This window comes from Homalodisca vitripennis, chromosome 3, assembly GCF_021130785.1.
Source record: "Homalodisca vitripennis isolate AUS2020 chromosome 3, UT_GWSS_2.1, whole genome shotgun sequence".
Taxonomy (NCBI): domain Eukaryota; kingdom Metazoa; phylum Arthropoda; class Insecta; order Hemiptera; family Cicadellidae; genus Homalodisca; species Homalodisca vitripennis.
This window is the reverse complement of record NC_060209.1, coordinates 21,400,149-21,426,552: the sequence shown is the minus strand read 5'-3', so window position 1 is coordinate 21,426,552 and position 26,404 is coordinate 21,400,149. Positions and strand designations below refer to the sequence as shown.

General features: G+C 34.7%; 1 protein-coding gene across 6 annotated transcripts in view; it reads left to right on the top strand.

Annotated features, from left to right (window-relative positions):
- LOC124356680 (synaptotagmin 1) overlaps positions 1 to 26,404 on the top strand; it is a 136,400-nt gene that overhangs the window by 53,768 nt on the left and 56,228 nt on the right. For 5 of the 6 annotated variants that reach the window (XM_046807818.1, XM_046807821.1, XM_046807819.1 and 2 more), the window contains exon 2: positions 23,769 to 23,914. In XM_046807818.1, the coding sequence (XP_046663774.1) occupies positions 23,773 to 23,914 (142 nt within the window). In that variant the 5' untranslated portion in view covers positions 23,769 to 23,772. Of the gene's footprint in view, positions 1 to 14,276; positions 14,390 to 23,768; positions 23,915 to 26,404 lie in introns of those variants that run through there. The other variant, XM_046807817.1, reaches the window with a different exon arrangement.

The following is a 26,404-nucleotide window of genomic DNA, read 5'->3' as shown; positions in this document are numbered from 1 at the left end:
CAAAAAAAAAACATACATCGTTTTTTTAAAGGGTAATATAAGATGTACATCAAGTCTGACCTAAAAATTAAGAAATTTCTGTTTTAATAACTTATACCAGATCCCCTTTATCATTCATATCTGCTAAACAACCCTTTATAATGATGTACATGAAAGAGCTTTGAAGTCTTTGCCGGACACCTTTTAGGCCATCCTCTATTGGGTTGTGAAGAGTTACTAACTATTTTAAAAAACTATTTATTAAATCCAGGATTCATTTACTAACTTTAACTTTCACAACTTGAGCCAAGACAAGTATATTAAACCATCTACAACAATACTCTACATTGCAAATGTTTCAAACTTTAAACCAGCGTTGATTTTTAAAAGAGTGGACCTTTTAAAGCTGGATTTGCGGCATTGTACTGTACTAAAAAAAAACATTTAATTTGATGTTACTACTCAACCTATACTCTCTTTATGGTTTCCATCTAACTCCTTGCGGGCCATCATCCTGACATGACAAAAAATTGTAATTTCTTCAAAAAAGTATACGTATAGGTGCACAGTAATAATGTACCAAGTTTTATTGCTTTACCTGTAACCGTTCGGGAATTATCAAGCCCGTACGGGACTTTTTTTAACACCCTGTATATGTACTGCATGTCTCGGAGTGAAATGTAAAACTGAAGAGCAGGCGGCCGAATGATCATATTTTCATATCTAGATTTCGCCAGAGTCAGAGTTACTGTCTCCAACTAGTGTGGATGACATCTGTCCGGATCTATGTATTTGTTATCAGTATTCTCTGCTTTAACAGAAGAAAACAAATCTTTATTCAGTTATTGAGATTGCCTGCTCATATTTATTCCTTTGGGTAATTAGAAGAGGAGATTGGCCTCTCAATAAAAATAGTCATTCCGGCTCAAAAGTAAATAGATTTGCGACTTCTGAAATGTTAATTTTTTTTTTAAATGATTTCTTATGCGATTTTTGATTTAATCGGTATCCGGCGAAGCCATTCGAGATACAAAAAAAATCCATCACGAAAGAGGTTAGCAAATATTTAATCATTCCAGAAACACATTTTATTTTTTCTAGGTCCATAACAACGATGATATGAATTTTTTAAAGTTTCAACAGCCACCTTGTTAAACATTAGACCATGTTGACCAATGATGGTGGTGAGATATTTTATAATATCCATTTTTGAACCAAGTTTGAACTATACTTTCAGCTAGTTCTGGGTGATTGAAATTTCCTACATGAAACAGTAAAAAACAGTTGAATAAAAACAACGTGTTCAGTGTGAGTTGATTAAAAACAGTTGAAGATTACATAAAACAATTTTCATAAAACATTTTGGAAATGTTGTACGCTTTATTTTTTTTCACAGAGTTCAGTTAATATATCAAAATTCTCCTTATATGCAATCATGGGATAATCCCAATAAGACGATTTTGTTTATTAAACGTACATAAAAACTCAACCATATTCTACCAGAATAATTTTATAACTCCACACTATTCAATACGTTACTTGCTCGGTTTTCCCGAGTTCAGCTTATTACCGCAGCGACGTGGACTTGCAAATGAGTTAACACGATTTGGGTCCTAGAACAACTTGGTTCATCAAGCTGGCGTAACTGGATTATCCCGGAGACTTCAGCAGGCCACGTGCGAAAGAAAAACTGTAGAATTGTATGTTTTATAAAATGCCCTCATTAACATTTAAACTGCGATAATACAAAAAATACGGTTTTGTATTAATACAAACGAACTTGAAAATCCTTGTGTGGACTTTTAAAAAAAACGACCCAAAGTAAATTATACAAATAAAGTATGGAGTTCCGGATAGCCTAAGCCCTACTGAAAGTCATTAGCAAGTTTTTAAGAATGTGTGTGTTTACTTAAAAATTGTGATTACCTCAAGTAATCTATTATTTAGACTATATTATAATTCTCTACGAACACTCACGTTATCATTATATACTGTGATTTAATATTATTATTACCAGTTAGCTATAGTTTGATTGCAAAATTATATCTATTTTCTAACATAAGTTTTACAATTTATGTAACAATCGACATAAATTTTCCCCTCCTTAAAACTCGTGTAGAGATTTAATATTCATTAAGTTGATATAGCGTATAACATTTCATGTAATTTTCTAAATACAAACAATCAACGATTCTATACTATGTTTTTTGTGTGAAATATCCCGAAATGATGTTTTTACTGCGTTAGACATATTTTAAGTAAGTAATTACTACAATTAACCGATGATATTTTAAAAATGGAATAACATTTTTATTATTAACTTAATTCCACATAAAGTTGTTAAGCCTCACAGATGCTATGCATAATTATTTGTACTAAAAGGCACGGTTGTTTTAAATATCATTAACAAATGTGAAAGTTTAATTAAATGTTGGGTTTTTGGCGATTCTGGTTCTCCAATGATCTGTTTTCAAGTGCCGATTTAAAAGGCAATATCGTCATTGAGAATGTGATTTTTAGACAGACGTTATAATGCTTCAGACATCCCTTGACACTGCCCCTTGAAGACTTGTAGGTCTGCTTGTGATACTGCCCCCTCCTCACCATTCCTTATCCCACATTCCCAAGGACAATGGCCTTTATCTAAAGGATGATGAAAGATGAAGTGTCGGATAACGAAGTACAGTAGCTTAGTTAGACAGCTGTTATAAGACTTTACACACCGCTTGACACTGGCTCTTCTATACTTGTAGGTATGCTTGTGATACTGCCCCTTCCTCACCATTCCTATCTACATTCCCAAGGACAATGGCCTTCGGCGAAAGAAGATGAAAGATGAAGGTGTCGGATAATGAAGTACAGTAGCTTAGTTAGACAGCTGTTATAAGGCTTTTACACACCGCTTGACACTGGCTCTTCTATACTTGTAGGTATGCTTGTGATACTGCCCCTTCCTCACCATTCCTATTCAACTTACTCAAGGACTTTGCCCTTTATCGAAAAAGATGAAGTGTCGGATAACGAAGTACAGTAGCTTAGTTAGGACAGCTGTTATAAGGCTTCACACATCGCTTGACACTGTGGCTCTTCTTGACTTGTAGGTATGCTTGTGATACTGCCCCTTCCTCACCATTCCTATTCAAACTTACTCAAGGACTTTGCCCTTTATCGAAAGATGAAGTGTCGGATAACGAAGTAGAGTAGCTTAGTTAGACAGCTGTTATAAGGCTTCACACATCGCTTGACACTGGCTCTTCTATACTTGTAGGTATGCTTGTGATACTGCCCCTTCCTCACCATTCCTATCCAACTTACTCAAGGACTTTGCCCTTTATCTAAAGATTATGAAAGATGAAGTGTCGGATAACGAAGTACAGTAGCTTAGTTAGACAGCTGTTATAAGGCTTTACACTCCCGCTTGACACTGGCTCTTCTATACTTGTAGGTATGCTTGTGATACTGCCCCTTCCTCACCATTCCTATCCTTTACATTCCAAGGACAATGGCCTTCGGCGAAAGAAGATGAAAGATGGAAGTGTCGGATAATGAAGTACAGTAGCTTAGTTTAGGACAGCTGTTATATGGCTTTTACACACCGCTTGACACTGGCTCTTCTATACTTGTAGGTATGCTTGTGATACTGCCCCTTTCCTCACCATTCCTATCCTATATTCCCAAGGACAATGGCCTTTATCTAAGATGATGAAAGATGAAGTGTCGGATTAACGAAGTACAGTAGCTTAGTTAGACAGCTGTTATAAGGCTTCACACATCGCTTGACACTGGCTCTTCTTGACTTGTAGGTATGCTTGTGATACTGCCCCTTCCTCACCATTCCTATTCAACTTACTGAAGGACTTTGCCCTTTATCGAAAGATGAAGTGTCGGATAACGAAGTACAGTTAGCTTAGTTAGACAGCTGTTATAAGGCTTCACACATCGCTTGACACTGGCTCTTCGTATACTTGTAGGTATGCTTGTGATACTGCCCCTTCCTCACCATTCCTATCCAACTTACTCAAGGACTTTGCCCTTTATCTAAAGATTATGAAAGATGAAGTGTCGGATAACGAAGTACAGTAGCTTAGTTAGACCGCTGTTATAAGGCTTCACACATCGCTTGACACTGGCTCTTCTTTGACTTGTAGGTATGCTGGTGATTACTGCCACTTCCTCACCATTCCTATCCAACTTACTCAAGGACTTTGCCCTTTATCTAGGATTTTTTTTAATATTATTCCTTATTACTATTTGTTTTGTTACTATTTATTTATATTTATTATATGAGCAATATAGTCTAATGTTATTTTTCATTAAACCTGAAATATCACTACGCCTGATAATGCGTTAAAACTTGTTTAAATATAATATATGAAAATATTACAATTTGTTTGAGAGTTTTTAGGACAGATTATTTCTTAGCATTTCACGACGAATCTGGGTGAAGATCTTACTAAGCAAAATAAGAGGGTGAGGTCGGAAATTGTAGCTGTACAATGTGCAGACGAAATGTGCACATTAAATATGCAGAAATTAGGTCAATAGATACTGTCACTAAATCACTGACAATGCTATCTGAGTAGTAGTAAGTATGCTTACTCATCACTTCAGAGATCCAGGCTCCAATTCCTCTTCGGACGTAAAGAAATTAATCTCCTATTCAATCTTGATCTAAATTAATTTGGTAAAAAAGGTTTAGGACTATAACTTCGGATCGTCTACAATAAACAAAACCGATGCTATCTGCAAAGATTTCAGCTGCACTTAAATCACATTTTCCCGCCTTTTATTCTTATCGTTTTTGGACAGAGTTTCTGTTCTCTCAATACCAATTTAAAAACAGCGTAACAAATGTTTTTTTTGGGAATATGGCCAAACCCATAGGTAATTTTATAACTTTAAAATATTATTTCCTTTCCAAAAAGATTCGATATATCCTTTAACCCGATCCCCGAGACCCAAACACGTTACTCTTGCCATCTCCTTGGTTATTCTAATGTCTTGCAATTGGCAGGAATTGAAGTTTTAATTTGCAGTATTTTTTTAACGAATATCAATAAGTTGTGCTAGTTTAATTATGTTTTGTTTGTACTTTAGTATTGAGTTGAATTCAATTTCTGTCCCGCGGATCTGGCCAGAAGCACCTCACAAATTATTTTTAATAACATAGACAAAATCTTTTAATATATTTTTTACATAATCGAAACATATAATTTATACACGTCGTGGCATCTTGAATAATGATCGTAGGTGTTTTTGTATTTAGCATTTTTCCTGGGTGTTTTACTAAAAATTCTAAAACCTAAAAACGTTTATGCTTGAGATCCAGTTTGCATTGTATGGGTACACAACCTAGTTTTTCTTAAAATCCAAAAATTACTTTCACTAAAAATTAGTATTTTCTTCAAGCAATATTTTCCTTAGATTTCATACACTTCTACACCTAGATTCATACACTTCTACCCTAGATTCATACACTTCTACACCTAGATTCATACACTTCTACACCTAGATTCATACACTTCTACACCTAGATTTCATTACACTTCTACACCTAGATTCATACACTTCTACCCTAGATTCATACACTTCTACACCTAGATTCTCATACACTTCTACACCTAGATTCAGACACGTCAATAATATTTATAGAACCATCTGAAAACCAAATACAGAGACTGAAAGGTCGCATATTTCAGCCAAGTAGTAGATTCGTATATGGTTAGTTTTTGACGCGAGTGAAATTTTTATTTATGGGTCTGACTATTTTCTAAGGGTGTGAAGCTAAACAAAAAAATATTTATCTGAGAAAAAATATCGTTTCAAATTTTTAATCCTGTTAATGTCCACTCATTTAGGGACCTTCTTCCAAAACTAGCGTGACTTAAAAGTGACGTATTTCTAAGACGAATTCCTTTATCGACTTAAGGAAGGTTCCATACTTATACAGTTCCAGTTGGCTGTCGGATCATAACTTCACACTCATAGATCACTTTAGATGTTCGGATCAGTATTATCTAGTAGTCTCAAGTGATCGCTTTTTCACTTGAAGTAACGTGTGACGTTTACAATGTCAGAAGTTGGACGATTTGATAACCAGCGGAAGGAACAGATTACAAGAGATGTGCCCCAACTTTTAAATGGTAAAGTTTGTCGTCTCACTGTTTGCAAATCGGTTTGCCATTTAGAGGTTAGCGTTGTAATCTGTCTATGGTACATATAACACTGGATTTTGTCGTAGATTGCCCCTCTAATCAGAAGTTAAACATTTGTACGGAAGATATATTCGCATCTCAAAAACACATTTTAAAGTATTGGAGTATATTACATATTTTGAGGATTTAAAATTCGATCCAGTATGGAATTTTTATAGTTGCAAATTCTAGGGTTCAACAAAAGAAATTAATGTGTGCAAAGTTTACTTATTTTATACTCCACATACACTTGCTTTCACAGTATTCAACACAATTTCTACGTTAGCTCCTCTTTCATACTACTACTAGTTACTTGGTGTGTCCCCCCGTCCTTTATCTACTCTTTTCCTAAAATTGTCTGAACATTATTATAATTTATATAGTTGAATTTATGGAGGGGAAATTTGTAATTCTAATCCAACTTTTATTATTACACTAGCAATTACTCGCGGCGCTTCGCACGCAATTTCGCAATTTTGCATTTGTACGAGCACTTCTGGTTGGAGTGAATTATATTTCAACGCCCATGTTGAGTTTGTCTTCTACCACACGACCAAGAAAAATATGTTAAAACGTGTATATTCATGGTCAATTTAATTTACTCTAATCTCTGTACTTTTTGTCCCAAAAGCGGATTTTGCCTCTATCTAAGAAAAATATAAACCAGCTCTGTGAGGCCTACTTTTGTAAAAGATAACTTAGACATGTTTCATAACAGTCTTTAAATTTATAGTAAAAAGTTAGACTACACTATCTCCTATATTTTACACTGCTAGCAGTTACCGCATCTTTGCACGCAATTTAGTGCACGTTTATGACCACTGCTGGACGAGGTGAATTATATTTCCGACTCCAATGTTGAGTTTACGTTGTTGCCACGATCAAGAAATGTCCAAAAAGTTTAAAATTATGGCCATTGTAATTTATTTTGTTCTTAGTATGTTTTGTTCCATATTTGATTTTGTTTTGTTTCCCAATCAAGAAAAAAAAATAACAATATATATATATATATATATCACAGATCAGAGAAACCTACTTCTGTCAAAAGAGAACTTAGATGGGTTTTGTGTCAGTCTTTAAATTTATATTCAAAATTCTTTTAAACGTTTTTGAACATTTAAAGCTGAAATTGGCACATTAGTTAAAAAAGAACAGTCCAGCGAAATTTCATCTATTCCATAATAGATAATTATTAATTCCATAATTCTTGTCAACTGCTTCAAAGGGAGTCTTCGAAATCAAATTTTCTTATAGTAGTATATTAGTACTTACCTAATCGCTGAAATCTAAATTATCGTTAAAAATTATGATTAATAATAAATGTACTCATTATAAATGTAAACAAAATCGAAAATAATAAACAATGTTTACAAAGAACAGTGGGTTGCATTTGACAGGCTCATTCAATTTATATAACACAGCTTTAGAGGCCAAGAATTTTTCGTTACTTACAGACCAGTTGGGCGTAGCCATGAGGATTTTTTGAAATAAGAGTATGCCCATAATCATCCCAAGGAACCACAAGAAGGTCCATGTCAAATTTCAGTACAATAAGTAGAGTAGTTTACGCGTGAAAACAAAACAAACAAACAAAGGCACTTTCATATTTAGAAAATTATTAATATTAGGATTTTAAAGGCACATTCAAATTTATAATATTACTAGCTGTTTCCCGCGGCTTCGCACGCTTTACGTAAGCCTTGGCCATGTATTTGCACTTCTGGTTCAAGTGCATTATATTTCTAACACCGATGTAGAGTTTGCCTTGTTGTCACGATCAAGAAAATCTGTGTATGCTTATTATATAGCCATTATACACGTACATGTATTTTATTATAAAGCGGTCTAACAGTCAAGGTTTAAGTTCAACCATATATTTATCATAAAGACAAACATACTGTATATTCTAACTTAATGCCTTCAAATAGTCTTTGGCAAATTAATATACGTAACTGTCTCGTAATTGCAGTTTATAATGTGCAGGCGCTTTGAAAACTTATATTTTGCAGCGCCACCTCGTGGTGAGTTTTATAAATGAGTATAGCATATAAACCTTCTCCGTCGAAAAGTACATATACATTCAAATTTTCATAATGATCGGTCAAATAGTGTACGATTCCATAAAGGACAAACACACAAATATTCATTTTTATATTTATAGATTAGGATATCAAAACGTCAAACGACCTGACCTGAAGTAATGTGTTGTAATTAAACCTGTGATTAATGATATGACACCGCTAAGTACGCTATGTCATTACTGTGCGATAAAGAGGTCTTAACGCTTCGAAATAGCTTAAAAGATTATAACAAAATAAAAACTGGCTATGGATATGCATTATTCATGATGTTTGTATAATGTATTATCCCGGACACTATTCTGTTTATAAACAGTCCAATATCATTTCCACATTTCCACGTTTACTAAAACACACACATATAGAGAGAGTCATCATCACCATCATAAAGAAGTAAGCCCTTATATATTCAATAATATTTATTTATAACAATTCACGTTTTTATTTTATGAACCGTTGAAAATACTCTTGCTTTAAAAACTGTATACCTAATGTGCAACTTTAGTTTAATTTAACTTGAAATTTCAAAAATTTAGGTGCGTTTACAAACATTTAGTTAGTGAAAGGACGTCGATATGTTTTTAATACCTCAAAAAATGAGCCTACAATGAGGCAGATTCAAAAACCTATGCAGCGTTCACCAGAGTGGTAGAGCGCACTCTTAGGTTGGTTAGTGAGTTTTGAATAACTTCCTTGACTAAATGTGTTGTTTAGTAAGCGTCTGTTTTGAACTGAATCAAAATATTCTCATAAGATTCAAAATTAGCAAGTCCGCGGGCCAGAGCCCTGTAGTCGATTGTATTTCATAAATCATTGTATCTATAAAAGTCACATCTGGAATTTAAGAGTTAGTTTTCAATATATACGGAATATACAGAAATAATAGTTTCAGATCATAAAATCGCTGTACAAAAATCCAGAAATTCTTTTAGTAATAGGTATGTAGATATGACAAACAAAACATAGGGTTACACATCCAGAAAATACATCCAACATTTCTGACGAATTTGTTTAACATGGTCTTCTTTTCTTATTAATTGTCCACTGTCACAGGTATAACAGGTTTGTGCACTCGAAATGTATTAGTGGTACGTATGCTTCAGTACCCCGCATACCCAATTCACCTGGATTATGCTATATTTTATATTTTGTAATCTATGTGTCTCTGATGTCGAAACGATGTAAATTGTTCGTTTTGAGCTTCTTCGTCGTCGACTTTATTTCGATCTCTTCAGACGAACATGGCTCCAGATTCCAGGAGTCAAAGACTATCACAGCATCAGATTCCAGACTTGTCTATTCTGATAAAGTGGAAGGTGAACTCGAGCTAAAACCAACATTCATATACCGAATTTCATAACTAAATTTTAAATCAAACTAATTATTTAGGGTAAACTATTTAATCTTGGCCCAAAAAAAATAGGACTAAGAATTTCAAATATAAAATTGGGTAATTTATTTATTTGTTAACATACTTCAAATCATTTAATGATGGGTTTTTAAAAACCTGTTCATTTTTGGGTCACACCAAGAAGTTGACCACTGCGTGAATTTCTCCCACCACAAAAACTACACGGTGTACACTACCACACAAATGTCACGTTTGTCTCCTATACAGTCCCTTGCCACCACCATTCCTCCAGACAATACAGTTATTGTTTGGCCTCCTTTGTTCGTCCTATAGTATGACTTATTCTTCTCTTTTGTTTGTTTAAAATACTTTTAATCATTGCATTTTTAATAGCTTTTACTCAATCTTCGATTAATATTTCTTTAACATCTGTTATCTCATTTCTCGTCTAGAATAACAAAATTGTCTGACAATGTATGAATAAATCACCTGATTCTTTTAAAAAATGCATTTTTTAAATTTAGAAACTGTATCTATACCTTTGTTAATGTATCGGTCTATGAGAAGATATTCCATACATTCCTAAAATGTGTTCCCACTAAACGTTTTGATTGTACGCTGTCTAGCGGTAAATGTAGGAAACAGTGATTATAAATATATTGCAGATAACTATTAAATACATGTGAGTAAATTCTAGCAACAATAAAAACACTAAATGTTTTAAATCTAATTCATGAAAATTACTGTAAGGTTAGAACCGATTAAACCTCTAAACCAAATATTTAGTATACCTATGCTTTAAGGAACAGAAGTAGTTTATCGATAAAAACTTCCGCAACACAATCCCCATATGGATTCAAGGTCTGTACTCTGGAAAGACCAAGTCTGTATATAAAGGGTAGGTCTAGTAATTAAGGACTTTTAAAGTTAAGTTAGAAACCGCTTCGAGCTAAAGAAACAAAATAAAATGAACACAAATTATTTGTCATTTATAATTGGTCAAACCAATTTATTATTATTCGTTTGTCTCAATTTACGCATGGTTAGTTGGCTAGGTCGGAGGGTAAATTGATGTTCAATATGTTGAGGCTATAGGTCTGTCTGCAGGGTAGAAGCGAGGTAGCGAGGGTGGCGCTAGGTAGGGAGGTGGTAGCGACTATCGATCTTCTCTCTCTCTCACTCACACACCTCCCCCACCCACCTTGCCGATATATTAGTGCCTGTGTACAACGCGCGTCGTGTGGGAGGCTATTGTCATTGATACACTGTACTATAATAGACTTAGTACTACCAAGACACACAATGTACAGCGCGCGTCATGTGGGAGGCTATTATCATTGATACACTGTACTATAATAGACTTAGTACTACCAAGACACACAATGTACAGCGCGTCTTGTGGGAGGCTATTGTCATTGATACACTGTACTATAATAGACTTAGTACTACCAAGACACACAATGTACAGCGCGCGTCTTGTGGGAGGCTATTGTCATTGATACACTGTACTATAATAGACTTAGTACTACCAAGACACACAATGTACAGCGCGCGTCGTCTTGGGGGAGGCTATTGTCATTGATACACTGTACTATAATAGACTTAGTACTACCAAGACATCCTGTGTACAGCGCGCGTTTTGTGGGAGGCTATTATCATTGATACACTGTACTATAAATAGACTTAGTACTACCAAGACATCCCGTGTACATCGCGCGTTTTGTGGGAGGCTATTTTCATTGATACACTGTACTATAATAGACTTAGTACTACCAAGACATCCTGTGTACAGCGCGCGTCTTGTGGGAGGCTATTATCATTGATACACTGTACTATAATAGACTTAGTACTACCAAGACATCCCGTGTACAGCGCGCGTTTGTGGGAGGCTATTGTCATTGATACACTGTACTATAATAGACTTAGTACTACCAAGACATCCCGTGTACATCGCGCGTCTTGTGGGAGGTTATTTTCATTGATACACTGTACTATAATATAGAATTAGTACTACCAAGATTAATAGCTACCGATGAAACTCACGTAAACATTTTAGAAGAATTGAATTTCAGCATTGTGATTTGCCTTTAGACTCTAAAATCATAGTAGTGTTCCTCAGCCAAAGAGAGACCTATGCACAAGTTTCAAGTACATATGATCTTTCTATCAAGAGTTCAAGAACGTAGCCAGGTAAAACATTTTGAGGGATCCAGAAAACTGATATTTTCCTGTAGTGGACAGAGAGTAAGGCACCATTGTGTACTTAAAAAGTTCTGAACCCGTTTATTTCTTGAGAACGATCTTTCAGTAGCACATGTCAGTAATACTGTATCATTTAAATAATAATAATCGATTGCTAAAAAGTAATTTAAAATTGGGGGGTCCGGAGTCCCTTGGACACCTTCTCTGGCTACGTCCTTGCAAGAGTTGTGTATGCAGTAGTAGGGATAGGCAAACAACGATCTAAGTGGAAGTTTTTTTATTGATGGCCAATTATCAATTAGCTATAGAAAATACACTAATAGTATATTAAAATCAGTGCATATTAATTGTTTACATAACGCTTTGGTAACTGAATTGTGCTAGGCAAAATAAATCATGTTTAACTAACATTATAAAATAATAAATAAAAATGTTATCCCATTAAAACACTTATAAATTAAAATTCATTTTTTATGTTTCTTAAATAATATTCAAGAATCAGTGCTTGTGTTTTTATCAACTAATTGAAATAAAATAGCTAAAAAAACTGTATTATATTGTTATGCAAAGCTTCTAAATAATGTACAAAAATAAAGATTCCATCCATTTGTTTTAAACTTATTTTGGGCATATTTTAGACTTAAAATTGTTACCTGTGCATTACATTTATTTTCATACCACCCAACTGAATTAAACTATTGTAATCAAACTTTAAAGTAATCTTCTATTATCCCAATAAAAATAATAATCTGTATACCACTTGAAGCTTTATAAAAATATTATGAAATAAGTGCAATATTCAGGTACCCGACATAATTACAAACGTACGTATATAGAAAGAATAACGTGAAATAACCAGAAACATGATTAATTTATACAGTGCTGTAATGTCGTTCTTACTCTGAAAACAGCGTTCAGTTCTTGCTAAAAGTAAACCAAAATGATAAATATAATTATATGATTAACAAAATATCAAATGGACTCTACGTTACCCTGCCACTCGCGTTTCAGTCAATATTTGATGACTCGTTGCGGGAACTGCTGGCCTCTCCACTAACATTTCAGTATCTATTCATATTTCACATTTGGAATTAATTTTTCAGAGGTTTCTAGAATTGACTTCTATGTTTTGCTACTTGACACATGATAAATAATGATGTGTCAATTACCTTGACACATGATAAATAAATTATGATAATTACGAATACAGCAGTGCCAATGTGGTTCAATGAGCATGATCGAAATTAAAATATAAATCGTGCGACTAATCGTAGTCATTTGACTATCGGGTGTGGAATTTGAATGTACAATTACTACTTCCAGAGACACGATAAATTCTATGTTTATAGTTTGAACCGAGGCGTTCTAAAAATCTTTATCTGACAGGATAACAGAACTTCGGACATTTATCATCGTTATATGTCACAAAAGGTACAACGTTTCAAGGATTGGAATCTATCCTCTTCACCAGGTAGGGGGGTATTAACAATAACAAATGTTCGAGATCCTGTTCAAACTTTCTATCGTCAATAACAAACTCTAAACAATGAATATGTCTGACACTTTAGATTTTTGGCAAATTTAGAGATACACTAATTAGCCTATTAATTTGAATAATTATCGGAAATTGTATGAGAGGGAATTGAATTTTAGAAAATTTATTCGACATACACAAAGCCGTAGATCTAAGATAAACACAAACCCAGTAGGGATCACTTCTGGCTGGTTTATGTCTTCCAGTTGAACCTACCACTGGGCACAGCGAAAACTTAAATCTGGGCAACCTTATGGATGTCCAGGAGCGGCACATCACTAACCGCAAATTTTGATATTCTGGGGTGCAAGGGTAATTCGATAGGTCTAGTCTACTGTGGGAGATGACTGTTGGAGTTGGTGAAGTCAAAGGTTCTTGCTAGCCTCAATAAGGGTGTGCCACCCCTGCCTGCTTTGACTGGAGAGGCTGGTTCAGAGCTGGCCTCCCCTTCTTCCGGCGGGGATATGGCTTTGATATTAGTGCCGTAATTCTTCGTCATGGATCTCGATAAGAGGCGCCCCCTACTCTCTAACCTTACCCATCCTGAATATCCTGTCACTCCGGAAGCAGCGCTAAGATTCTAATAGGACTAAGTGCAATTTATAAGCTTCTTGAACTAAGAGAACAAAAAAAGACAAAACACAAAACGTGATAGATGCCGACGTAGCATCGCGTCTGTAAGAGGGAATCGCGTAGGAAATTGCGGTCAGACCATGGCCGCATAAGATTGTGTAAAAATTTCGTCCTACACAAAACAACAACACTCGCCCACGACAACTGATAGCAATGATATCACACGTCAGTCGTGTTGTCGTGTTGTCGTCTGAAACACCGCGCCGCGTGTCTGACTAACATCAGTTAGACGAATTTCTCTTTTCCATCCGATTCGTTGTGTTGAGTTAGCAGACATTGTGTTGAGTTAGCAGACATTGTGTTGAGTTAGCATTGTGTTGAGTTAGCATACATTGTGTTGAGTGATTTGATTATTGTCTTTGGGATTGGTTGCCAAATGTACGAACTACTTACAATTTGCTCTGGATGAAAATCAGAGGTTCGTTCATATTTTAATTACCTTATCTCCCAACTGCCATTTTTAAGGAACGAGTTCTTCCCGTATCCGGGCTGTAATTTTTTTTATTCGTATACATACTGCCCGGGATAGTAAAAAAATAAATGTATCAGTTTTCTTTTATAAAAACATCCATTTAAAAAAAGTGTTTCACGAGGTAATGATGACAGCGTCATTGTAAAAACAATACTTTTTAAGCAGCCTCTAAGGAGCCTTCTTTTGATATTCTGATAGTAGAAATATTAAATTCTAAGTGCTCACCAAGACATCATTTTCAAATTCCCGCCTCTGCAACTCCAATAATTGAATTTCCAAAGAGAATACAATATACAGTATCTGCAGAATACTGTACGTATATCTGCAAATTCTTGAAATCTTTAAAAAGTAATTAAGTAAAAAATAACAGATACAGATGTTATATTATGTAACTTTAAAAAGTATCATGTAACATTGAAAAGTACGAATTGTCTTTCTGATTTCCCTAGGCTATCCAGGAGAATTCAATATATCCCCATTACGCTACTTTTGAACTCGATCCTCCACCCTAAGCCAATTAACTAATGAAGGAAAATAATAATTGGTACCTTGTTACATTTTTTCAGACAGATAGTAATCCAAAAAAGGTCACTAGGCTAATTAGTACTAATATGGATATAGTTCCCTAGAATTTTAAGGTCTTTGAGCTGGGTTCGGTGCGATCACGGTTCACAGAAAAATATCCCCGTCTCTTTGCACGGGGCCATTATTTTTTACTCAAGCTCCTTGATGGAGAGATAGTTCACGCAGAAACGCTTCGCTTGATGGAACACAGTTCCTTCAACAAAAGTGTTCGTCCTTAATGGTTCATCGTGTTAATGGGAGGTGTTCGTCCAATTTTTGCTTCTGTTTCGAAATGCTCAACATACCATATCTTAAGCTTCATTCGACATAGGTTTTTACTGCAAGCTTGAAGTATTCCTCATCCTATTCCTTAAGCTTCAGCTTGACCGTTTCCGAACCAAATTATCTCCTTCATAGTCGAGAATAACTTAAAGATCTGATTCTGCATATACTTATTTCCTGGCCCATACAATTGTTCGTAATAAAAAAGCCTCTCCTACTTAAATAACCCTTTACTGACTAAGTCAGTATATTTATTGTTGGATTAAATTATAAAAACAAAGTTGTTTTATAATGAACGGTTGAACACAGTTTCTAATTAAAATTTACAGAGACTCGAATGAAGCAACTATTATGTCAGTCAACAGCTACTGTCCTTGTATAACCAGTTACACTTCATAAAGTCAACAACTTACACAACCAATTCAATTTTCCATTTTATATTCCCGTTGTACCTCTAATTTTCTTTAGATTTGTTTGAAGAATAACATTTAATTATTAATTGTCCGAGGGAGTTATGTAATTAAATAGTGTATTCATTGCATTACATTCAAGGCTTAAATGCAAGCAGCCACAACAAACAAAGCATGCCACGACAGCGGTTAGTGTCCTTGTTACTGCAAACATGTTTGATTACGTAGCCTATACGTAATTCGAATTACGTACCCGTTAGCCGTTAATAGTAACCAAACATCCTCTAACCCGTTTGTATGAGTTATTGTCCAGGAGGCAAGAGTAATTTGACTGCATATGCATTCAACCTGTGGTTTATTTCAATCGAATAAAAATACTTTGTTTAGACTTTGTTATTGACGATGAAAGGTTTGAAAGGATAATAGGATTTCGAATATTTGCCATTCTTATATGTTACAAAAGGTATAACACAACGTTTCGTGGATTGGAATCTATGCTCTTCATCAGGTGGGGGGTGTGTTATTAATACATACAAAAAAGTAAACAGAAGTACAGTAGTATCCCACTTTCGCCTGTGCTGGTGTTACTTGTGATTCTCGTACTCGTGAGTTGTGCTCGGGACTTGCATCCTGTGTAGTGGAAACGCCTGGACTGTACTCCAAGCAGCGCAGCGTTCGGCTATGTTTGAATCCTTTTATTTCCCTTCTTTTCTTCTTTCTGTCCTTTATTTTTGTGTGTATTGATACCCCCTCACTTTACGAAGAGGATTGATTCCAATCCTCGGAAACGTTGTGTAACTTATAACGATGGCAAGATAGAAAAATCTTACCTTTGAAAGAAATCGATTTAAGCCGCGCAAGTTTTTGTGGATGTGTCGAAATGAGGGAGCGTCAAAAGCGTTAAAATGTGAAATGATAATGAATTTGTCAGATGCTACTTTTCTCACCTTGACAGGCTTAAAAACAATAAATATTAAATCAGCGCCAGTTAACCATGTATAGACCCTGAAACGTGGTGACTTTTAATCTTCTTATCTACGTGGCTGACTGAGATATAACTGTTTCGCGGTCTGTTTTAAGCTTATGAAGATAAGAAAAATTTAATGTATTTAAAGATTATCATTTCATATTTTAATTCTTTTGACACCTCCATTTCAATGACTACCAAAACAAGTGCGGCTGACGATCTATTTCTTTCTCAGAGAAGATTCTCTACAGAGTTCAGGAAAACCAGGTTCAATGAAAATTTGCTCTAGGCTCCTGGACTATAAAAAAGTATACATTGGGAAGATTATACAAGATCTTTGTGCAGGATATAAATATTAATAAAATGTGAAGGAGTTGTTTTATATAAAATGTATATTTCACTTTGGAATTTTAAAAACCCTTTGGAATTGATTTGGAATCATATTTTTCTCAATATTTTATTTCTTAATCAAGGAAACAAAGAATCTAACTGGTTATTTCTTCTGATTACACAATACAAGAAACCTTTTGAAGCATGAAATTGTGACATATAAAAAAGGCAATTTTGAATGCAAAAGGAAGCAGTTACTATTTAAATCACAATAGTTTACTATTTTGATGATTTTTGAAAAATTAGGGAAAGTGAATTTTGAGAATTCTGAACCCCCCCCCCCCCCAAAACTTTAAGATCTTAGTTGAAAATTCAGCGCAGCATAGGCCTACCATACTATTTGAGAATACACACAGTAATGTGAAATTTTGTTCTGTGTAAAACATAAATTGTTCGTACTAGGCGATATAGAACAAACTAAAATTGTGATTTATACGAGACATCTAGTGTTTTCTAAGTTTACAGCCGTAGCACACGTTTCTAAGAATATAAAAACTGCGATTAGATCATTAAAGGGGTTATGGGTCGCGTTGAAAAGGGATGAGAAAAACAGTAGTTACTGCAAACTTTACACATTTCCAGGGGGGAAAGATTTGTGTTGATAATAAAATGAAAAAGCAGTTAACTCTCTCTTCCATTTTACATTAAGTACAGCAGGGGTAGAGGAGGAGGGAATGTGTGGGCGGTTGGAGGGCTGTGGAGGGGGAGGGTGCACTCTGTGAACCCTTGAGTTATGGCTCACAGCAGACTTGATACATCATACACCCTCTTCACCCGCTAGCTCTAATATATTAAATAGGTTTAGGTGTCTTCAGTGTGCATAGACCTTGTAGAATCCATATAGTTTAAAATTCTTGATCCTGTATTTTTCTACTTGTTCCGATAACCTCTGCAGTAATGAAACATTTAAACAAAATGCCATACAATTTCAATGGAATTTCTTTTAGAAATTTAAAAGTATTAGGCACATTTGCTTAATACAAAAACTTTACATTTTTTACTTCGTTTTTGAAAAGAACGTGGGTTGAATCTATGGCGGGCGTTTCTATGACATAAGGGTTGTACGATAGGTTTTGGGTGAATTTCATAACTTCAGAATTGTAACCCTCTGAGATAACTTGCTGGAAAACAGAAATAACGAAAAAGTACCATTTCACGAGGATTTGTTAAAGCACTGTTATAAAGCGATTTTGTGACCAAGTTCAATGAAAAATGGCTGAATATAACGTTTGTTTACTATGAAATGAACGGTAATTATAAAATTTTGACTTTAAGAAATGAAATATCTCTGTAACATATGACTATCTCAAGCATTCACCTTGCAGCACTGCTCATTTCTGTTTTATAATATTTTGAGTTTATGCCTATCCCAATGGCGCAGTGTAGCGGGTACAACGGTTATCGCAAGATACGTCTAGCTTGGCTGTTGCTTGGATGGGTGACCGCTGAGCGATCCTGTCCTTGCAAGCAACCCGCCTGCTCGGCCATTGGTGGTGGTTCGAAAGTCACCTTTAAGCTTTTGGTCTCCAGGTTAAGTGTTAGAGAGGGCTTCTTAGCTCTAACTTTGCCTTGTAAAATAAGACATCTTTATTATTTTTACTTTTCTATCATTTCCTGGAATTTGTATTCGAGGAATTAGCACGTACAGTAGAAATGAAAGTTTTTGAAAAAGAATAAAAACTCTCTGATTCGAGTTTGTCTCACTACTTTCCGCCAATCTAATAGTACATGATTAAGAAATAAATATTTGTGCCAACTTATACAGTACTTAAACATGGCGCCCCACTTATAACGAACAGGAACTAACAAAGAACTGACGATGAATATGGAAAAAATGTGGTAAAGTTATAACTTGGTTTTGTCAACACACAGACCTCTGGGGAACGATGACGCTTTGGCCACAATTGCCGCCTGAAGACACAGACTGTACTCTCGGCTCAGCAAACAGCCACTGCTCACCCATTCTAATAACCAAAAACTCTTTTGAAATATCTTCCATTTGGTGTATAGTATAAAATGGAGTTACCACGAATCCTTATCGGCATGCACGACCAGTACGTACAGTATCATGCAGCATTTTCAAAATCTCAAAATAATAACTAATAACCGATTTTGTAAGGGTTTACAAAAATCAATTACGCCTTTAACTTAGAACTCTCAGTTTTTGGTATGATGTTCTTCAAGAGACATACAAAAAATGCTGTATAAGAATTTTTGCTACTGCCATTGCTTTTTGTAATGATGAGTTAAAGTGGAGAAAGCTTAAATTTTAAACAGAAACCCGCATTTTTCTCCGTATCTTTAGTTATCATAGTCCACAATACACAAAAAATACGTTTTTTTACTCGAATACATGGGTAAATACACCCAATCAGTAAAAATTTATTTCCGAGGTAATATAGGTGTATATTTTAATGCGGTAGACGTTTGATATGAGATTTTCGCGTGTGAGAGAGGTCGCCAAGACCCGGCTCCGTCAGGGATCTTCTTTAGAAAAACAAACACTGTAAGGTGACGTTATTGATGTTCATATGTGTGTGAATTGTTTGTTTTATGATGCCCCAAAATGTGGCTATGAAGAACATCGAAGGACGAAGAAAATGAAGTATTTTCAGCTGCTTTTAGCTCCTGAGCAACTGCTCTGACCGACACAGGCTCTAAGCCAGGCAATACGGCCGACGATTTGAGTAGGCGCTGGTAACTATTTCAAAAAGACGTTGATTCAGAAAGTAAACACAATGCTATGCTGTACATAAATCGCTTCTTCCCCTGTCATAGAACACTAATAAGGATAGCTTTACCTTAACATGGAGTTTTAGGAAGAATAGGATTTTATTTTTTTAATAGGGCTGAGTATTTTGTAATTACGAGGACAAACCGAAACACAGTTAATATGGAATCCGAACCACTCATGTATTGGTCCGAATAACAGTAATCTCTAAATAATCTATTTAGAGTAAATTTACTGAGACAAGACAAGGGCCACAGTGAGAGCTGCCGTTTATTTAGTTTTTGTGTTGGCTATTGGCTGAGAACCTCAATCGGGGCCATGTTTTGTCACAGTAAATCTGCTCTAAATCAGTTGTTTATTATTCGATTTAAATAATGTTGTGTCATTAGATTTGTGATAATATCCTGTAAAAACTGTTATCCATGTAATTCTTTAGAAAAAACTGTTGGTTTTTAACATATTCAAAGTTTAAATCTTTTAATAGCCGCCATTTAGAACATCCTAAAGATAATATCATGATACTTTTTTCAGTAATTAAACTTGCTATCGTAAACATTTGAACCAAAGTTGCTAGGATTGATCTTATTCGTTTTTTTTTTAATAAAAAACACATACAGACAGACAGATGGAAAATTAAGCACCAAAGACCCATGTTCATATGGTGAAATATGTTCGTCTTGACCTGATCAATAACGGAACACCCTATATATTGGACTTTAAAATGTTTAGTGCCAAATATAAACCTATCAGTGTCTGTTGTATTGATGAGGTGATCAAACAAATGTCATCCATTACATGTGATGATTAACTGGTGTCTATAGCAAGACAGCTGCTTGCTCGTCGATAACTGCAGGGGGCGAGGGGGCTTGCAGTTATAGGTTAATCTCAGGCAGGATGGGGGCGTGGGAGAGCGTGGCAGCGTCTCCATGGCAACCGTGGTCCTGGCTGGTCGGTAAGTGAAGTGGCGTAATACGAAAATAACCAAATATCTGGATAACTAGTTATGTCTTGAGTCTGATGTTGAGGTATAACATAGTCTGCTCATCGTGCACGATAACTTGTAACATTTCGTGCAAAATTTGATCTCAGTGAGTACGGAAGTCTTCAACTTTTCTTGTACAGTATGTTTCCACTTAGTCATACTATGAACAAGATAGACGTCAGAAATTCAAGGCAAACAATTATTCTACCTATTTTTGGAAATTGTTTGAAGTAAAAAAATCATCCAATATTGTCAATATCATCCAATACCTTTGCTCTTGTACTGCTTACGCATTGCCAACGGCGCAGTGTAGCGGATACAACGGTTATCACAAGATAACCAGATCAAGCAACGTCGAGCGTGGCTGCTGCTTTGGATGGGTGACCGCTAAGCGATCCTGTCCTTGCAAGCAGTCCGCCTGCCCGGCCATTGGTGGTGGTTCGGAAGTCACCTTTAGCTGTTGGTCCCCAGGTTAAGTGTTAGAGAGGACTTCTTAGCTCTAACTTCGCCTGGTAAAATAAGACATATTTACTTTACTTTTACGTTTTCTGAGCATAATTTTAAATGGTTTCGGATGAACCCTATCGATTCCCTTATCCATTTACTCGCGCTGCTGTTACTATAAAAGATACAGGTTACATAAAAAATACTACAAGGCTACATGGTAATAGAATTATGTAAATTAAATTGTAGAATTACGTGTGTATGCGAGCGCATGTACTTAATTAGGAGATCTGCATTGTACTCATCTTGTCTGAGGCATGACGTGGGGACAGTGCGTCAGCGTTGTCATGGTGACCGCAGCAACTGAATAGAGAACTGCCGGCTTGGCTGCGGCTAGAACAGGATCCATCCTATCATTGAGGAAATTGCAGTTTGGTCGATATATCCATCCGTTGTTGCAATAAGGTGGATTCAAAATAAAACGTTTGAATTCAATTATATTCTCTTTTAAACATTGCAGTCAACTTGCATAGTGTTCTATAGTATTCTTACTACTTATCTTGGTTTTATAATCCGCAAAACGTTTTATATATAAAACAAAAATTATTAATTAGAAAACTTGTTTGAAAAAACAAATACGTGATAACAATTCTCAGTTTTTAAATCGTAAAATGATCTAAATTTAAAACTTCAAAGTTAAAAATTCTAAGGTAAATTTTAAATTATTACAAACTTTAAATTGTGCAAAACTTATAAACATTATGTACTGGCAGTTTCCCATGGCTTTGCACTCAATTCGTAGGATTTGCACCAGTATGAGCACTTCTGGTTCGAGTGAATTATATTCCGACGCCAATGTTAAGTTTGCCTTCTTGCTACGATCAAAAAAAGTCTCAAGAAGTGTATATTTATGGTCATTGTAATTTACTCCGGTTTTAGAATTTGTTTGTGCCATAGTTGATTTTGCCTTACTTTCCCAATCAAGAAAATGAATATACATAAACAGATCTGAGAAGTCTTCTTCTGCCCGAAGACAACAAATATTGGTTTTATAATAGTCTTTAAATTAATATTAAAAGTTTTTATAGTAACTTCGTCTTTGATATCTTCATCACAGTGCTGACCAAGTACTTTATAGTTAATATTTGTTCAAATGTACAGTTAGAATTATATTGTTACTAAAACTTTTAATTTTCTTATTTAGATATTTTCTTACTCTGTGCTCAACAGTGGTTGCAGAAGAAGTGTTGTTACTATCAAGCCTAGTCTATGCTTTCAAGACTAAGCAAATTGAAAATTGTGATTAAATTAATTGAACATGTGGTTGTTCTTTCATAAAGCAATGTTTACAAAGAACAGTTTACTACATTTACGAGGCTCTTTCAATTAATAATATTTGTTTGATGTAATGCAACTTTAGAGACCAATATAGGATTTTCCGCAACTTAAGAGGCCAGTGGGGCGTATCCCGGAGGGATTTTCGAAATAAGAATAGGCACATATGTTAACCAGGAACTCTAAGAATGTCCATGTAAAATGTGAGTACAGTCGGTCCAGTAATTTTACGTGATTGAGTAACACACACGGCAGACACCATTAGATACGTTATCTGTACTATCTATAATTGTATAGCTATATGTATACAGGATGAAGCAAACCACCCGTGCAGTATGTATAGCTGTCACACTAACTTTAACACTTTTCTTTCTATTTTCGTTGTATTTAGACCTCACAGAACCCAATTACATTTTTTCTACTTTGTAAAATGTTCCAAACGAGCCGAATTTCGGGAGCTAGTGGTATTTTTTGGGAATTTAAAAATATAAACATCGGTTGTGTGGTACATCGTTTTAAAGGTCTATTTACACAACATTTTGGCACAAACAAAAGTTAATCATACGGTTAAAGAACCGTATTTATAAGGTGTACCGAAAATGTTTTAAAACAGGTTTTTAAAATTTAGTTAGTTTTCCCAAGCTTATTATTGAGCCACTCTTCAAGTAAAATTTTGGTAGGAGAACTATTCATTGTATTTTCCAAATTTTAAAAATGAAGAATTTTGTGAATATTTCAATACAAGAAGATCACACTTCAAAATGTTTCACACTTTGCTGATTTAGCGACAGTGAGTGGGATGACTGGGATGCTACTGTAACGGAAGAATTCCAAACCTCTCACCTCCTAAGCGAGTGGAATTTCGCGAACGTAAAAGACGCGAAGTATCCTGAGAGGGCGGGGACTGCACTTTTCTAACTTAAAAAGTCACCGTTGTATTCATACCTATACGTTCTTGATCAAACTAAATAATTTCGACGATGGGTGAATTTAAATATGGACATACTTATATAGTTAACTAGTCCATATTCAAGGACTGATTCATGGTTTTATTAATTTTCACTTATTTATAATAATATGATAGTGCGGCCTGGTTGCAATTGACAAACTCCTGCTAAGTTTGGTCAGGACAATACTTGTACGTGTTTTTAAATTAATTAACTAATAATAAAAACTGTTATACTTCGCTTTCTTGCTTTTAACAAATATTTTTTTTGCAGAGTCATGGCTCCGGTATTCCGGAGAGAGGCTCCACCAGCGGAGGTGCGACCGGAAGAGAAGGTGCTACCCTCAGCGGAGACCCCTGTCCACACCCAACACAAAATCTTAGAGCAGATCAAGCTCACTACCGAAGCGACGGAAATAGGTGAGGCTCAGATCTATACTAGGGTGCAGGAAAGAAGTCCGTTGAGGGCGTGGCCTGTACGGCCAACCACGTATCCTCATCCAACCAGTGATATACTGCATTGCCAAGTTGTCCTTTCCGGACAGACACATAGCTTGACTGAGTGACGTTCTCAATCTTGTAATTTCGAGCACCAAAAAATTTTAGAGTTGCTTATAATCAGGTGCTATATTAACAAGTAGCATAAAAATTCCTCCGTTTTTTTTTTTTTAATCCCCGTTTATGTACGTCTAAAATAAAGGGAATTAATTGACCATTCTATATGTTTATATAAAAAAAGATTTTAAAAGATACTAATTTGCTGTTTATAATATTTTCATCGTATATTTCCAAACTGTAATTGTATATAAAACTAAAATTAAAAGTTTAAATATGTTATAAATTCACAATTTTATATGTTCTGATACAAATGCATTAACTGTTCACCGATTATATTAGTATAATCCATATATATTTCAATTAATATAAAATCATCAAGTACATAACTATTCACATTCTTTAAGAATTTAGTTATAATTTGTTTTAATAAGTATTGACAAAAGTACAAATTAGCATAAGCAGACATTATATGATTTAGTACATTAGGTGGTCGGTCGTTGCAAATCTATATTTTTTATTGTTTAGTAGTAATACATATTAAAATTACAAAACGTATGGAAAATAATGTCAGAAAACATAACTACTGTATTAAATATTAAATAAAATATCTTTTAATTAAATGACGTATAGACAAATTAATATATTGTTGAAACATAACATCCGTTATTGTTGCTGCCCTCTACTTAATTTATAATATAATACAAATATACAAATATTTAAACTCTAGCAGTTGCCCTTGACTTCAAATTCGAAGTTCTTAGCCTTCATAGTGAGAGCACTTACGGTATAGTATACTATTTTCCAATCGGAATTAGGCATATATAAGACGTACATATTATTTCAGTGTTCGTGGTTAAAACAATCAGAGATCAATAGAAATCACGACTGACTTTTATGTTGGTTTTTGCACGTGTAGAAGCATCTCTGGTTGGAATGAATTATATTTCCGACGCGACACTAAATCGTCTACTTCCTGCCTTTGTAATCTACTTCCGGTCTAAAATGTTTCCGATGGCATAGTTGAGTTTGGCTTATCGCTTCGGTGGAGAAAATATAAGTACCGGTAATACTGAAGTCTTCTATGGTGATTCATTTTTATTTATACGCCTTATATATTATTTGTAAAATACTTGTAAAACACATTATTAAATGATGCTTTACGGCATAAACTCATTTATAACATTAGCAACATCATTAAATACACCAATTCTATAACATAATCTTCAGGTAAGGCATCAAAAGTATAGCAAATGAGTATTTATAATGATGCAGTTAGTAAAAGAACCAAAGTTCATTAAGGTCAAAATTACAATTACGAATCATAAGATAAATAATATTATATTAAACTTATAGTTGTATAAATTGTTCACATTTTCAATAATTCAATATAAAGAAAATAGTTTATAGTCAACTATTTATTCTCTTACTATTATAAAAAATTGCATCCTTTGAAAATGTATCTAAATGTAATGTATTATTATCTTTCAGTGCGGATAAAACGTATCTGTCATATAAGGATGTTAACACCAGCTATGTTTCAATCAAGTTACCATTAATTTTCGAAACATTACTTCCTAAAATGTGATCTTTATTTACTATTTTAATGTTAAAAATATACAAAATCAAATGTTCTCTAGTTTCTGACGAGGGTGATAAATAATTCAAATAAGTGTTTAATGTGGATAAAATTATATTTAAATACATGTTACTGTAACTATATCGCATAAATTACGGTATAATAGATTTCAGTAGTAATTATTCGTGCTGAATAAACACTCAGGATTGTGATAAACCATAAGTAGGTTTTCCAACAAAATCTAAGCCATCATAATAAGGAGCGTTATTGCCGAGTGTGAGGCGATATGGCAACAGCGACGACGCACTGTGCCGCTATTGGCCGGGACCCAACTTTCTTCTTTTCTGCTCTCAGCTATAGGCACGAACACGGTTGCATGACTTATAACCGAATTTAACTTAAGGATTTATTTAATTTAAGGTTTGCGTGATGTATAAATCTTACGCAAGTATCGTAGAGCGCCATCTTGCCTGTACTGACGGCCATTTTAACTGTAGCCCAATAAAAATTTTAAATTTCAAACACATTTACGGCCTTATTTTTAGTCTTAACTATGGCAGAAATCTCGTTTTAAATTGAAATTAATACGCATCCTAATGCTTTTGGTTGTTTTGATACTTTTATTGGTTTCCAAATTATGAATGATGAAGTTTTTGTTTGGTTGAATGGCGTAAGAAACGAATGCCTTCCTTATCGAAAAAACTGGAAGCCACAGTTTGTATATAATTTGTTGTATCCGTCTAAAAGTAGAACTAAAGAAATTCAATTTTAATGTA